Genomic DNA, 16,007 nt, shown 5'->3' on the forward strand with positions numbered 1-16,007 from the left:
TAGCTCTGCGGGGAACACCAGAAATGGACTTCACACAATGTACCCATGTGGAGAATCGAACCCGGGTCTTCGGCGTGACGAGCGAACTCTTTAACCACTAGGCTACCCCACCGTCCCCTTGTCACACATATATATTCTGGGTGTGGGATGTACTGGTTGACTACGGTGTCGAACTTCACTGGGAAGAGGTCATTCTTGACAGAAACCTATATGATCGTGCAAATCCCAGGATTATCAGAAACATGCGCGTGCTCGTGGTTTTCACCAAAGTGACCAACGTCTAAAACCTGCACCACTTTCACCGTGAGTTGTTCTCCCTTCATGACGCGACCCGTGAAGATCCGGGGTAGAATAGGTCTTCAGCAACCCATGCGTGCCGTGAAGATCCGGGGTAGAATAGGTCTTCAGCAACCCATGCGTGCCGTGAAGATCCGGGGTAGAATAGATCTTCAGCAACCCATGCGTGCCGTGAAGATCCGGGGTAGAATAGGTCTTCGGCAACCCATGCGTGCCGTGAAGATCCGGGGTAGAATAGGTCTTCAGCAACCCATGCGTGCCGTGAAGATCCGGGGTAGAATAGGTCTTCAGCAACCCATGCGTGCTGTGAAGATCCGGGGTAGAATAGGTCTTCAGCAACCCATGGTGCCCTAATAGGCGACTATATGCTTGTATAAAAAAAAATAGTAAGAGGCGTCTAACGGGATCGGGTGATCAGGCTAACTGACTTGGTTGATGCATGTCATCGATCCCAATTGCGTGGATCGATGCTCATGATATCAATCATTGGATTGTCTGGTCCAGACTCGGATTATTTACAGACCGCCGTCATATAGCTGGAATATTGCTGAGTGCGGCGTTAATAAAAAAACAAACAAACAGACTATTCATCCCCTTGCAGCCCCAGTGTTTTTAATCGACACGTACGAGGAGACCTATGTCATGTGCAAGGAGCGTGGAAAGAGATATTAATATATTATATTTAACCTTTGAATAATCAATCTGTGTTTGTTCTACACGGCGTTTCTATCTTCTTCTAATGAGTGAGTGAGTGAGTGAGTGAGGTTTTACGCCGCTTTTAGCAATATTCCAGCAATATCACGGCGGGGGACACCAGAAATGGGCTTCACACATTGTACCCATGTCGGGAATCGAACCCGGGTCTTCGGCGTGACGTGCTAACGCTTTAACCACTAGGCTACCCGACCGCCCCTCTTCTAATGAGATACCTGACTGGTGTATATCTATTAACGATCATTCACCATAGCAGGTGGACATTCCACTTTACCATTCAACGTGACCATTCAGAATTCATGAAGAACGGGTACAGACATACCGGTGTGAAGCTAGGATTCAAATATTCTGTTTATTTCTGTAAAATTTCAAAGTAGTAGCGCAGCACACATTCCTAGTTTTGACACTTTCAAGGATGGTCGATTAATCTCTGTGTGCCATTATTTCTGTCAGTCGTATTGATTCTGCTTATCAAACAGTTGTGATTTACTTGTCTTCATTGTTTGACTTTCATTGTGTATGGACTACGGATGCGACGTATTCAACGATCGGATCGTTTACGGAAACTGTCAGAGGTGAGCGTGCAGTGGCCAATATGTTGACATGTTTCACAGTCCGTGATGGGCAGGTGATGGAACAGGTACCAACAGACCTAACTCGACCCCGTTCGGTGGTTCCAGGTCAACGATAAGAGTAAAGATCGACTGATCTATAACTGACCTAACCCCACTCCATATCGTGCAGGGGCGGTCGGGTAGCCTAGTGGTTAAAGCGTTCGCTCGTCACGCCGAAGACCCGGGTTCAATTCCCGAATTGGTACAGTGTGTGAAGCCCATTTCTGGTGTCCCCCGGTGATATTGCTGGAATATTGCTAAAAGCGGCGTAAAACCATACTCATTCACTCACCCATATCGTGCAAGGAAGGGTCAGTGGACAGAGATATCGGGACAACATCTTTTGTTGTACCGTTTGCAAGGTGTATAGGTCGACTTTTTGTCTTTCAAGGCGAAAACGCCCGCGCTCACCGCGCAGGAATCGTCAGTACTCACCTCCAGCAGCACAACACTCATAGAATGACATGATCAGCACTGAGCCAAGACCGTTTCCCCCTTTCAAAACGTCAGGGACATGACAACGAGATGTGTGCGTCAACGTCACAGGCCGCCGACCACGTTGATCCAAAAACGTCATCTTTGAAATTTTCCATCTTACCCCTATCGTCCTTCAAAATCGTTGGCGGCCATTACATCTGCTGTCATATTTCACTACCAGTTGTAATGAGTCCCCGATTCGTTCTTGTCATCATATAAAAGAAAAATATTGGATTTGGAAAATTTAAGTTATTTCCGACTACCCCCTACCCCTATTATCAGAGTATATAATTAAATACGGGTTGCCACTCCTGTCAATCGCATCGATCTGCTCCGCTGGAATGCAACAGTGGATTAGATCTCTGGCACATATCGATCTGCATAGCTGGAACACAACATATGGATTAGCCAACGACTTGTCATGTGCGGTGAGGCTAACAGACACACAATACCCTGGCAGTATTGGTAGACATCCAACCGGTTTCACTTCATCTGGGCATCATGGAGTTTAACGGTGTTCATGCTTGCTGGTTTATACTGGCTCTTGTGGCCAAATGTAAGTACAAATATCAGTTGTTTTTATCAAATGTAAATTACTCAAATTTATTCGTTTGAAGTAATTCCCATTTTATGCAGCTTGGTGGAAGTTATTGAAGTAATAGTTTTATTGAAATTGAAATATTTATGTCATGGGATCGGCTCTATTTGCTTGTTGATCCTTTACTGTTTAGTTTTAATTGCGATAGAATAATATTTATTGCTATATTTTTGTATAAAGTTATGTCAATTTAGTTTTATGGCGTATTTGCTTTGGTAAGGTTCCAAATCATATATTTTCCGTTATTATTACGTACAGATTAAAATTTAAAAGTAACAAAGAGAGTTTGGGTGATCCTGGTAGTCAGGCTGGCTAGTCTCATCATCAGCTCTGGGCCCTCCCCCCTCCCCCTCTTCACTTAGCCCAGACAGCGAATGGGACTTCTCCCAGGAAGTGCTTCCCAGTCGAACCCACCCAAAACATTTCGGAGAATGTGAAGACTCCGCAACAATTCAGCCTTCTGCATTATTCCTGATAGCAAACCCAATGTCTTCCAATGTCAGTCAACAGATTGGGAGGTACCAGACCTAAGACAACCGAGATCAATGTGGAGTCGGACAACTTGGTTCTTGGGATGCACGTGTGACATTTCGAAAGCTAGGTCTGCATATTTGCCATGTTTTTCCTGAATCTTGTCAATCACATTAGTGTCAATAGGGACAGAAAATTCACTAATATAAATGATTTCATTGGATTTATCAAAATGGATAAGATCAGGTTTGTTGGCCTGGATAAGTCTGAGACTGTATACAGGCCTATTCCAAAGAATTTTTTATTTATCATTTTCCATGACGCTCTCTACATAGTCTGGGTCTTACCATGGGTGGACCTCTGTGTCAAAACCAAAACCATTGCGAAGACGGTAATATAATGATCGGGCCACTCCATCAAGTCGCTTTAGATATTTTTGTTGTTGTCAAAGCTGGGCATCCACTGACAAAGTGTTGGACAGTTTACTTAAATCCATTGCATAATCTACATTAATATTTACATTTTGATGAAAAATTACATTTCGGCATAAAGTGACTGCTCTGGAGAAACAGAAACAGAAGGCAAACAGAAAGCCTTCAGTTTCATTTTTCAGGCCAGCCGACTTCATCCAAGCAAAGGACACTGCACGTAGGCTTGATGCTTAGTTTCGGGCCGATTTAATATGGCACTTCGCTTGGTTGACACTCATCTCTGTACCGAACCATCAACAAAATCACCACTGACATTGAGATTATGTCCCATATCTTTGGATCGTATATCTATGGAATGCCTCCTTTCATCATGAGTCCTGACATGCTTCACAAGAGGATCATCAGACAAATAAATGTGTAAAAAACGCAGAATACAATTCTATCATGAAGAGCATCCATGTTAATCAAACCAAGCCCTCTCATTACAACTTGTAAATATAAGCGATTAAGGGAAGAGCGAGGGTGGTGGATCTATTGTCTGACATGATTCTTTGTGTGAGGGTGTCAGTACCATTAATTTCTTGTTTCGTCTAATTAACAAAACCAAAATAATACGAAAGGACGGGTACGGCATATGAAGTTTGTGGCTTTGACTTTATTGTGAGCGTTCAGCTCTGAACTCAAGATTTTCTTAAGTCTACATTTGTTCTCTTTTCCTTGATATGATCAAGTCTGTAGTTTGTCCCTGACTTGCATCCCTAAGTACGTATAGGCCAGACCTTCCACGGGATGGTCAATAACTCCTCCCCCAAGTGACAGATCCTTCCTCTTCTCCCTTGCCAACGTTGTAAACTAATATTCCACACTACAAACTTAAGGAAAAACTTCATTACTTGATCCATGGGAATCACTAAACGTGGTGACTGTAGATGACGTTGCATCAAAGGTTCAGGACAATTTGTCAAAAATAAAAGCAAATGTCATCTGAGGTTTACTCAATCTCATTAAAATCAGATCTTTGTTCTCGCTACCGCTAAACAAAGATCTTAGGACATCCCATTACGGGTCACGTCAGACCGACCTTGCGCGAACTTTGACCGACTAATGGAATGATCAATCAGAAGGCAGCTTTCTCGTGCTTTACGGCACTAATTTCAAATTGGCCATTACGCTTCGAAACATATTTTGACAAATTCTCGATCACAAATTTGAAACCTGAACAAAAGAACATTCTGGAATGGCTAATAGATGGTCTAGATTGTATGGATTCAGTTGAACCCGTAACTATTGTTCGGAGTTAAAGTTTTCGAGGTTGCATGATTAGAAATCACATTCCGACTGTCACTTTCATAATCTGGTAAGCGATGCTCTGATTGGTCGGATAAAAGGTCGTTCTGACGTGACTCCTAATGGGATGTCCTCAGATCTTTGTCTAGCGGTAGCGAGAACTGAGGTCTGATTTTAATGCGATTGAGGTTGACCGAGAAAAACATATGTGAATTGTTGGACTTGATAACATCTTTGTGTAATTTTTGGGTAAGACATTTAGGCAAGAGGAAGACTTGCCCATGGGCGCCATTTGCGCTCTCCTTCTTGTTGATCTGTTTCTGTATGCATGACTCGGAATTTCTGCTCGGATTGGCAAAATCAATACAAGTGAATTTGGCGAAGAAGTTTTACTTAAGCTTCAAATATATCGATGGTCTAATACCAGTCAAATAGCCAATTCCCTTCTCGAACTAGAAATAACATATCTCAGTAAAAACGCCTCGTCTATTTAGACATATGCACACAAATTTAGTGACAAAGACTTTCCACAAGATTGTATGACAAGAGGGTTGACTTAAATTTTCCAAAAATCGAGCATGCTCTTTCTACGAAGATTTTAAAGAGCGTCATACGACTCGTGATCAAGATTTGTTTGGTCGGGGTGACTAGATTCAAAGCCTCAGTAAAACTTTCAAAAACATGTGGACATGTTGACATGTGGAAGACAATTCCAAATTATACCGTGACAAAATGTATGTCCGATACAATTCCCAATTTCTTCAGAACAATTGACTTGCCTTTGTATGTGTTTGTGATGGATGCTACCAATGGGACAGGATACCCTTTCCTTTTCGCGAAATCTGGTGTCATCACTATTGATATTGATTCATAAACACCATAATTATGGAAATAGATCTTGCTGCTTATATATATAAACGTAACTATTGTTCGGAGTTAAAGCTTTCGAGGTTGCATTATTAGAAAACACATTCCGACTGTCACTTTCAGGATCAGGTAAGCGACGCTTTGATTGGTCGGATGAAAGGTCGTTCTGACATGACCTGTAATGGGATATCCTCAGATCTCTGTTTAGCGATAGTGAGAACTAAGATCTGATTTTAATGAGACTGACTGCAAACAGGAGAATCATCTTCAGCTGTAGCCAGGTATTTCCACGTAGCGCCAAGACTGTGGAGCGTTATCAGACACACGGGACAACATGTGACCTTCCCAGGTCCGGTCGACCACGTGTCACTACTAGAGCACAGGACAGATTTATACGGCCACGTCACTTACGTGAAAGAACCACCACGGTCACCCCTACAACAGCGACAATACCAGGATTGCGTAGGATGTCAGCTCAGACAGGGAGGAACCGTTTACGTGCTGAAGATATTCGCCCTAGACGACCAGTTCGAGATGTCATTTTGACGAAACTGCTTCGTCGGCTGCGACGTCAATAGTGTCAAGGTCACAGAGTATGGCCACAACAGCGATGGAGACAAGTTTGGTTTAGTGACGAGTCAGATTTTATGCGTCGCCGTGCGGATGGTAGGCCACATTTCGAGATCTGATTGTTTCCGGACGTTGATGCCAATCAGTTGTGGACTCAAATGGTGGCCATACAAGATATTGAGAACAGATGACCTTCATCTTGAAAATCTTCTATTCCATTGTGCCATATGGAACCTGGATCAATGACAATGATTGGTGCCAATTTTGATCTGTTGATTATTTATATGACATATAAAATATACATCTAAAGTCACTTTTGCGTTTCTTGTTTTGCAGAGTATGTATCTGAAATGTTAATTCCCAGTTATCTGAACGTGCAATCATAAACACTTTTGGAAGCAGCGACACAAATTAATCTTCGAAGGGGACGCTAATGGTACAACCAGTATCGTGCCAAATAATCTTAACAATGATTCATTGTATTTTTTACATGAAATCAAGTTGAAAGTCGCAAGACCTACATACATTCATTACTAACTCTTCGCACTACCGCTAAACAAAGATCTGAGGACATCCAATTAAGGTCAGGTGAGTTTCTTGATTGGTAGGCGATAGTAGAACAACAGGTGAACAAAATGTTGTGAGAACACAGTACTTAAAACAGTTTATCATTTATTCGTATTGATCTATCGATTAGTTGCCACAGCAGCTGATAAATATCATCCCCGTGTCATGGGAACGCAACTCCGCATAGCGAATTGCGGCGCCATAGACGACTGGGCCGGCGGAGCCCCAGAACATTCAAAAACAGGAGTGAGTGAGAGGGTTACGTTTTACGCCGCTCTTAGCAATATTCCAGCAATATCACGGCGGGGGACACCAGAAAAGGGCTTCACACATTGAAACCATGTCAGGAATAGAACCCGGGTCTTCGGCATGACGAGTGAACGCTTTAACCACTAGGCTACCCGACCGCCCCTAAACAGAAGGAACAGCTCCTTTAAGAGAAGTGCTCCACGGTCTTGGCTGTATAATGTGTTTGTTTTCTTGTCTGGCGCCGCACTCACCAATATTCCAGCTACATGTATATGACGACGGTCTGGATTAGACAGCTATTGATAATATGAGCAAGGATTCACGACGTCAGGGTACGTTGACACACCATCACCCAAGTCACCAAGCCTGATCACTCGATTTTTACGACAGGCATAGGTTGTTGGGGACCAGATCTAACCAGGAATCCCCACGAGGGAGATGCTGTGGTGGCGGCACGTGGTCACGTGTCCAGAGATCAGGTCCTGCCCTGCACTAAAGCACATGTAGCACATGTAGCACATGGGATGTCTCCATAGGCAGGTGACTTTAGTTCGAAAAATGCCTCTGTTCACCCAGCAGTGAATGGGTACCCGATGCATTGGTAATGATATGGGTTGTATACTCCCCAGGAAGCTGAGAATGAAAATAGAGACTATTGACGAAGGTGATAACGCAGCGCTGTGAACATGATTTAAGGTGTGGATTGGGCGCACTATAAATATACACATTATTATTAATGTGTGAACCGAGACGTTGTCTGTTTGAAATTGCGGGGGCACGGGTGGCCCAGTCGTCTAAGGCGCCCCGGTTCGCTGTGCAGAGTTGCGTTCCTTGGGCACGCCAGAAACCTATGATTGTTGGGTTCGAATCCCGGTTCGCCCCGATTATGTTTCTAGGTTTGTCAGCACCATACCCGTGCTCGTGGGTTTCACCGAAGAGGTAAACGTCTGAGACCTGCACCACTTCAGGCTTTCCTCCCACATTAAGCTGATACGCCGTGATATAACTGGAATACTGTTAAAAGCGGCGTTAAACCCAACTCACTCACTCACTCACTCAGTGTTTGAAATTGCAATTATCATCATCTGATATATAAAAAAACTATCATTTGAATTTGTAGGCAAACAAGGTCCAAACAAACATACGTCGATACCAGCGGTTACTATTATATTTTTAGCTCATACATCAAAAACCGTTAGGATGTGGAATGTACATCATTGTTTGGTTAAATGGGAAATAATTGATCGGCACATTAACATGGCATGCGTTTGAAAAGCAATGGTTCCAATGACATTTTAAATTGTATGATTTGATTGATATTGTCGACCAGAACGGACATTTCTCCATGTGAGGTGTAGACATGTTGTTAATTTTCCATTGTGAGACTTCTGAATGCAATGTCTGCGTATTGCTGTAGCAACACTGGTACACAATACAGTGAAATATATACTAATCTTAGACAAAAGGTTGTGATTGATTGTTGACAATGTTTACTAGTTGTGTACTGCCCATCTCAGTAATAATCCGGCTATATAACGCCCGTCTGTAAATAATCGAATCTGGACCTCACAATCCAGTGATTGACATCATGAGCATCCATCCACGAAAAAGGGATGCGATGATAAGTCACCGAGCCTGGTCCACTGCGTAGCGTTTTACGACAATCAGTGTGAGTATGGCTTGACGACGCTTTTAGCAACATACCAAGGCGGAGGACACCAGAAATGGGCTTCACACGTTGTACCAAAGTGGGAATCGAACCCAGGTCTTCGGCGTCACGAACGAACGATTATACCACGAGGCTTTGATCCAACGGAGTCGCCGCTTGACGACACACAGTCCCACGGGATATTAAGCTAAAAAAAATGCTACATCAGTCTGAACTCACAATTTTACTTAATGTGAGTGAGTTGGGTTTACGGCCGCTTTTAACAGTATTCCAGTTATATCACGGCGTGTCAGCTTAATGTGGGAGGAAAGCCCGAAGTGATGCAGGTCTCAGACGTTTACCACTTCGGTGAAACCCACGAGCACGGGTATGGTGCTGACAAACCTAGAAACATAATTGGGGCGAACCGGGATTCGAACCCACAATCATAGGTTTCTGGCGTGCCCAAGGGACGCAACTCTGCACAGCGAACCGGGGCGCCTTAGACGACTGGGCCACCCGTGCCCCCTTTTTACTTAATGAAAACAATGATATAAAGATATTACTGATTTTCGAAATCAAAAATAGCATTGCTCTTCGTCAGAACGGGTTACGTCAATAAGTGTACTTTCGGAACGGAAAATAACTCGAATTGTGCATGTAAAACTATATTAGGGGTTGAGAAACAATTGAGCATTGACAATGAAAAGGAGTATGAACGTAATCATGTTGATCATTTTTTCCAGTTGGCTGGTGTAACATCGCGCTGAACAAGCCAACCCACAGCAGCACCGACTATGACGGAAAATCATCCTCCTCTCATGCCGTGGACGGCAACCTCGACGCGGTGCGGAGTCACAGCAGCTGCTTCACAAGCTCTGCGACATCGCCATGGTGGATGGTGGACCTCCAGGGGAACTACAGAATAACAAGCGTCTCCATACAGCGACGAAGCGATGGCTTTGGTAGGCTTACTGTGCAGCTCTGCGTCACTGTTTCGCAAAGAGAAGGGTGGGAGGGTAGAACCATATTTCAGTAATATCACAGATATCTGGGCCACCGTGAGTCGGGTTCCACGAGCCATTTATAAGTAGGAATTTGTGGAATCGTACGTTCACGATGTAGAATCTAGAAGGTAAACAAACACCTATCTACTTGACATTAGGACCCGTGAAGATCCGGGGTAGAATAGGTCTTCAACAACCCATGCTTGCCATAAAAGGCAACTATGCTTGTCGTAAGAGGCGACGAACGGGATCGGGAGGTCAGGTTCGCTGACATATTTGATGTATGTCATCGTATCCAACTTAAGTGGATTGATGCTCATTATATCAATCACTGGATTGTCTGGTCCAGACTCGATTATTTACAGACCGCCGTCATATAGCTGGAATATTGCCGAGAGCGGCGTTAAACAAACAAACAAACAAACAAACAAACTTGACGTTAGAATCATTGATCAACTAAAGAAATCGAAATCATTATCGTATAATTTTATCTCAAAATTATTATAAGATCTATGTGATGATTAGCTCAAGCAATTAATTATCGTTAATTCATGTTACAATCTGGTGCAAATATACATAATAGGCTAGCTGAAAACAACAGGAAGTCCTTATTGGTCAGTAAATAAAAATATATAACCCCTATATGTAAGCAGAGAAAAGGAGCGTCACTCGCCATCTTGCGGGTTTGTTTACATTCGATACCCAGGTCGATTTCTATATGATAGGCTATTTGACAAGCACATTTCTGGCCGTAGATTGATAGATAACACATTTCTACGCATGTACAAGTGGTCTAAATTCGATTTATGTCGCTTACTTAGCGAAATATCGACAGTTTATTTTGCGAGCTGGAAAACAATTATGAACCCCGAGCGGAAGTGGATTTCAGCCGCGGGCTCACTTGTCCCGACCGTCAACAAACTAGGCGTTAGTATGGTGAATAGGATACATCTATTAATTGGTTTTCAATAATTTATTGATTGGGGTGTCCTGTAGTCTGTCTTACAGACCCTGATACAAATATATATCAAAAATAGCCCATGCAAGTCTATAATGTTTGGCAAGTCTAGATCACTGCAGTATCAGTATCTGAAAATGAAGAGAGTCACTGGGCTCCTTTTTATTATATTTTTATTAAGATAACTGAACAACTGTTTTTTTATGTACGATATGTTCATTTCACAGACTAAATGTTAGTCTAGGTGTCCTGCAACGTTTGCAAAGTTTCAACCCTGCGTTTTGGGATTGGTTGGAATTGTTTTTTACAAGTGTTTTTTTTCAATGACTTACTAAGACAAGACAATTATCACCCCGTTGTTTTTATTCGGAAATTACAGTTTATTTTATCCAAACTGTTATTCGAGAAGTTATTGTTATTATCCAGATAGGAGCAAATTTATTAATTTCAAATATTTTGTTTGCATCTTGTTTACTTTTTACCAATACCTTAGTCTGCTACGCGGTGAATCAACTTATCTTGTTCAAATGTTTGACACAAAAATTGGGTTACAATAAACAACTTATAATTTTATTGGAAAATATTTATGTCTCAGGGAAGCATTTGGAGTGTTAGATGACTAGTCATGTGACTTGTATTGGAGTCCTACTTTTTAACCCCCAGTGACGTCATCCTATTGTTCTCCAGTTGGTTTAATCTTATCAACAGGGAATGTTTAATATCCCCGGGATTTTATTAATACAACTTCCGTTCAAATTGTAACAAATGAATGTTTCTAGCTAGAATCCATTTTTTTGCATTTGAGTAGTAAGTGAGTAAGTATGGTTTTACGCCGCTCTTAGCAATATTCCAGCAATATCACGGCGGGGGACACCACAAATGGGCTTCACACATTGTACCTATGTCGTGAATCGAACCCGGGTCTTCGGCATGACGAGCGAACGCTTTAACCACTAGGCTACCCGACCGCCCCTTTGCATTTGAACACAATGTAATGAAATGTAAAATCAAATAACACATGTTCTCTTTATATTTATATTATATATCTTGATATATCGAACACGCAACCTTCGTATCTGTAGCCCAGTGAGTGTGCCGCTAAACTACAGACGCGCTGATAAGTCACACTGCTTTTAAGAATGTCTTTTTCAGTTACCTGTACACAAGTAACAGATATTTTACGCCCGTTTCCTAGGGTTCATGGAAAGTATGTTTGAAACATAAAAATGTTGATAAATGTTGTTTTATGTTGGGCTGGGACGGGTAACTCGGGTACTCGGGTCGGGTGGGTACTGAGAAGGACCCGGGTACCCACAGGACTACCCGAAACCGTGGTTAATCACATGATATATTGTTTAATGACAAAAATTATCTAGAACTCTATGTAAGGATAAGAATTTATGGAAGAACAACTTCTTTATTACAATTAAGAGCGACGTTTCTGTGTAGGTTCTAACACCGTTATCAAGCAAGTGTTAGAACCTACACCGAAACGTTGCTCTTAATTGTAATAAAGAAGTTGTTCTTCCATAAATTCTTATCCTTACTTAGTACTCCAACTTCTAAATGCCTATCAAAGAAGTTAGAACTCTATGGTTACACTATGTGACTAATGTTTGCATTCTATCTGACTTTATATGTATGAATAAAGATAAAACTTCAGTTTATGCATGATGTGTATCTAAATACATTTTGCCAGAGCTACGGTCAAATTATTCCCAGTCGGACATTTGGACCTATCTCATGAGACCTACAGCGGGTACCCGGGTAGGGTCGGGTAATAGGAGGGTGGGTAACCGGGTAGTACATTTGGACTCGTCCCAGCCCTAGTTTTAAGTGGGGTTTTTCGGTTTATAAAAAAGATAAGACACTTTCCCTCAAGTTTAAAACCCAAGGGTAAATATTTTGACCTACACATATATATGGTATAGATTATTTAAGACCCCCTGGTTAAAATGACAGCATGGTTATAATACCACGTTTTCCCCAAAACAGCCTTTCGCTGTGCAAAATTCCTTGGTTTGGCCAGCCATCTTTTTTAAATGTGTTTCTCATCTCCATCCTCATCAGGCAAGAGTGCGGGCGGGCGAAATCTTTAAAAACGAAAGAGAGAAAATAATTAATATTTTTCACTATAAGTGTAACTTCTTTTTATGAAAATTTAAAGTTTAGAACAATTGTAACAGCTCTTAATTTAATTAATGACGTCGCTTTGCCTTGGAAATGCAGTTTTAATAAATCTAGCCAAGGAAAGGTCAAACTAACCTGTTTTTTAATGTGCCACTGTAGGAGTATGTATTCTATCACATCGGGGCATAAATTTATACTTCGGCGGGGAAAATTGAGACAAAAGATATTTTTTATTCTTTCACGTCGGAATGAAAATTAGGGCGGGCTGGAGATGGAAAAGCACAAGCCAATGTATTTCAGGACAAACGTTCCAATTCTCTGGTTTTAATGTCATTGTAATTTTTTGAGACAAAAAAAATAGCAATGTCGAGGAGATAAAACCAAAAGAAAAATATTTTGACAGATGCCATGTGAAAGGTGTCAATTATTACATGCCACACTTTCGTCTTTGTAAATGAATTGATATCACAGGATTGTTTTCATCAACCGTATTTGGAATTGTAACTTATTATCGTAAAATTGTTTGTTTGTTTGTTTGTTTAACGCCGCACTCAGCAATATTCCAGCTATATGACGGCGGTCTATAATAATCGAGTCTGGACCAGACAATCCAGTGATTGACATCATGAGCATCGATCCACACAACTGGGATAAGATGACATGGATCAACAAAGTCGGCGAGCCTGACCACCCGATACCGCTGGTCGCCTCTTACGGCGAGCATAGTCGCCTTTTATGGCAAGCATGGGTTGCTGAAGACCTATTCTACCCCGGATCTTTACGGGTCAATTATTTCTTCGTATCGGACTCGGAAGCCATATGTATGAACTGGAATTATGGTGTTCACATGACTTGACATGACAGATTAATTATAGTAATATGAAAGAATGGGTTCTTCTTTAACTATTTTGAGTGGTTATGATGTAATATTGTTATGCTGTCCAAATGAGTCTGTCATTAACCTGTTATACTGCAGCATATCGTCTGAGAGACCTGGCGATCTTGGCGTTCAGAGAAGACCCCCAGCAGAATCCCTCCACGGCAACTATAACTTGCACAGAGAAGACGGGGACCCTTGGGGCTATGGACACACTGTCTTGTGATCAGCCAGTAGTTGCCAGATTCGTCAAGATACAATACTTGCCCATTTTCACCGAGATTCTAACCTTGTGCGAAGTCCAGATAAGCGGGGATATCTGCAGCCGAGGTGAGCGGGTGTTGTTTTAAGCCGCAGCTTGAAATGTTTCTACGGTGGTCCATAAGGGACATGGAGTCTGTTTTTCCATATTTTGATATTTCACTTACTACTGTTGTCTGCGGTTTCATTTTAGTTTTTGACATTTTCGCTTTTGTTTTTGACATTTTCGTTTTTGTTTTTTTGACATTTTCGTTTTGGTTTTTGACATTTCCATTTTAGTTTTTGATATTTTCGCTTCACATTTCAGCGACTCAATAGCTACTTGAAAGTACATTTTCCATGTTTTCGGTTGTTGTTTATGACAAATTGTGTTAATTTGCAAAAGGTTACGATAAAAGTATAAGTGAAACATCAAAATATTGAAAAACAGACTCCATGTCCCTTATGGGCCACCGTATGTTTCAGATTTGTGTTTTGTGGCGGCACAGGTCGCAAATCAGGTGAAGTCAAGCAACGTCGGTCACTGGGAGTCCTTGGATGGGTGACCGCGTTTCGGCACCTTGGCTCCTGAGAGTTTCTAGAGCTTCGGTCATGCCCCACACTGAAGCACATGTAACACATGTGGCGTCTCCTTGGGCAAGTGGGCCCGTGAAGATTCCAGGGTAGAATAGGTCTTCCGCAACCCATCCTTGTCGTAAAAGGCGACTATGATTGTCGTAAAAGGCGACTAACGGGATCGGGTGGTCAGGCTCGCTGACTTATTTGATGCATGTCATCGATCCAAAGTGCGTGGATCGATGCTCATGATATTAATCACTGGATTGTCTGGTCCAGACTCGATTATTTACAGACCGCCGTCATATAGCTGGAATATTGCTGAGTGCGGCGTTAAACAACAAACAAACCAACCAACCTGGGGCAAGTGACTTTGTTCGAATATAGGCCTCTGTTCACCCAGCAGTGAATGGGTACCCGGTAACAGACATCGCCTAACAGACAGCGTGGGTTGTATACTCCCCAGGGAGCTGAGAATGGTTCTTGAGTCGTCCACATTGGTTGAGGTTATTTGATTCGAATTAATTGGATAACCATGACCTTCTATGAACTTGAAAGGTCAACCAACAAACATGTCAAACAATGAAATGGTGAAACAAAACACCAAATACAGTCAAGAAGTAGTACAATCGAGTTGTATCCATATATCTGAAACAGATACAGGTAGACCCATGTGTCTTAGCCGAGACCTACGCTAATGCAGCCATTTTAAATTGCAATGTTCGTTGCCTAGTTTGGTTTCTAACGAGAACGAGTGTAGTATTCTGAGTGGGATACCAAACAAATTCAATTGTAGCTATTTTTACAGACTCTTCGACCAGTGAAGATCCGGGGCAGAATAGGTTTTCAGCAACCCATGCTTACCGTAAAAGGCGACTGCTCGTCGTAAGAGGCGACTAACGGGATCGGGTGGTCAGGCTCGCTGACTTGGTTGATCCATGTCATCTTATCTCAATTGCGTGGATCGATGCTCATGATGTCAATCACTGGATTGTCTGGTCCAGCCTCGATTATTTACAGACCGCCGTCATATAGCTGGAATATTGCTGAGTGCGACGTTAAACAACAAACAAACAAACAGACTATTCACCCCCTTGCAGTCATGTGTTAATAAATATTCAACTTACGATTGTTTTTTTACAGACACTACGCAATGCACCAACACAGCTATAGACATCGTCCAGGGGATGTACATAGTCGTCGAGTCTGTCGACAAGAGAATCGTCAATGATTCAACTCAGGGCGACTGTACCAACAAGTGTTATCGTGAACACAAGTGCCATGGATTTAACTTCAACACAGCCTCCAAGACTTGTGAACTTGTGTTGAAAACACCAACACAAGTTGTGTCCGATGCTGGCTCGGTGTATAGTGTCATGCCGTCTTGTTTTCTGTTGTGCAATGGCGTATCCGTGAACATTTGCTAACG

The 16,007-nt window shown here is 42.2% G+C and overlaps 1 protein-coding gene across 1 annotated transcript; it reads left to right on the forward strand.

Annotated features, from left to right (window-relative positions):
- Window positions 1–2,264: 2,264 nt before the first annotated feature.
- LOC124143997 (fucolectin-1-like) lies at window positions 2,265–16,007 on the forward strand. The gene is made up of 4 exons (XM_046513203.2): window positions 2,265–2,658; window positions 9,537–9,755; window positions 13,862–14,092; window positions 15,722–16,007. The coding sequence occupies exons 1-4, from the start codon at window positions 2,604–2,606 to the stop codon at window positions 16,003–16,005; spliced, it is 789 nt and encodes a 262-aa protein (XP_046369159.2). The 5' UTR covers window positions 2,265–2,603; the 3' UTR covers window positions 16,006–16,007.

This window comes from Haliotis rufescens, unplaced genomic scaffold (genome assembly GCF_023055435.1).
Source record: "Haliotis rufescens isolate VD_foot unplaced genomic scaffold, xgHalRufe1.0.p SCAF_6, whole genome shotgun sequence".
In the NCBI taxonomy this organism is placed as follows: Eukaryota; Metazoa; Mollusca; class Gastropoda; order Lepetellida; family Haliotidae; genus Haliotis; species Haliotis rufescens.

Coding starts and splice junctions, on each gene's coding strand:
- LOC124143997 (XM_046513203.2), top strand. CDS start 2,604: ATGGAGTTTAACGGTGTTCATGCTTGCTGGTTTATACTGGCTCTTGTG. Junction 2,659..9,536: donor ACTGGCTCTTGTGGCCAAAT/GTAAGTACAAAT, acceptor CATTTTTTCCAG/TTGGCTGGTGTAACATCGCG. Junction 14,093..15,721: donor CGGGGATATCTGCAGCCGAG/GTGAGCGGGTGT, acceptor GTTTTTTTACAG/ACACTACGCAATGCACCAAC.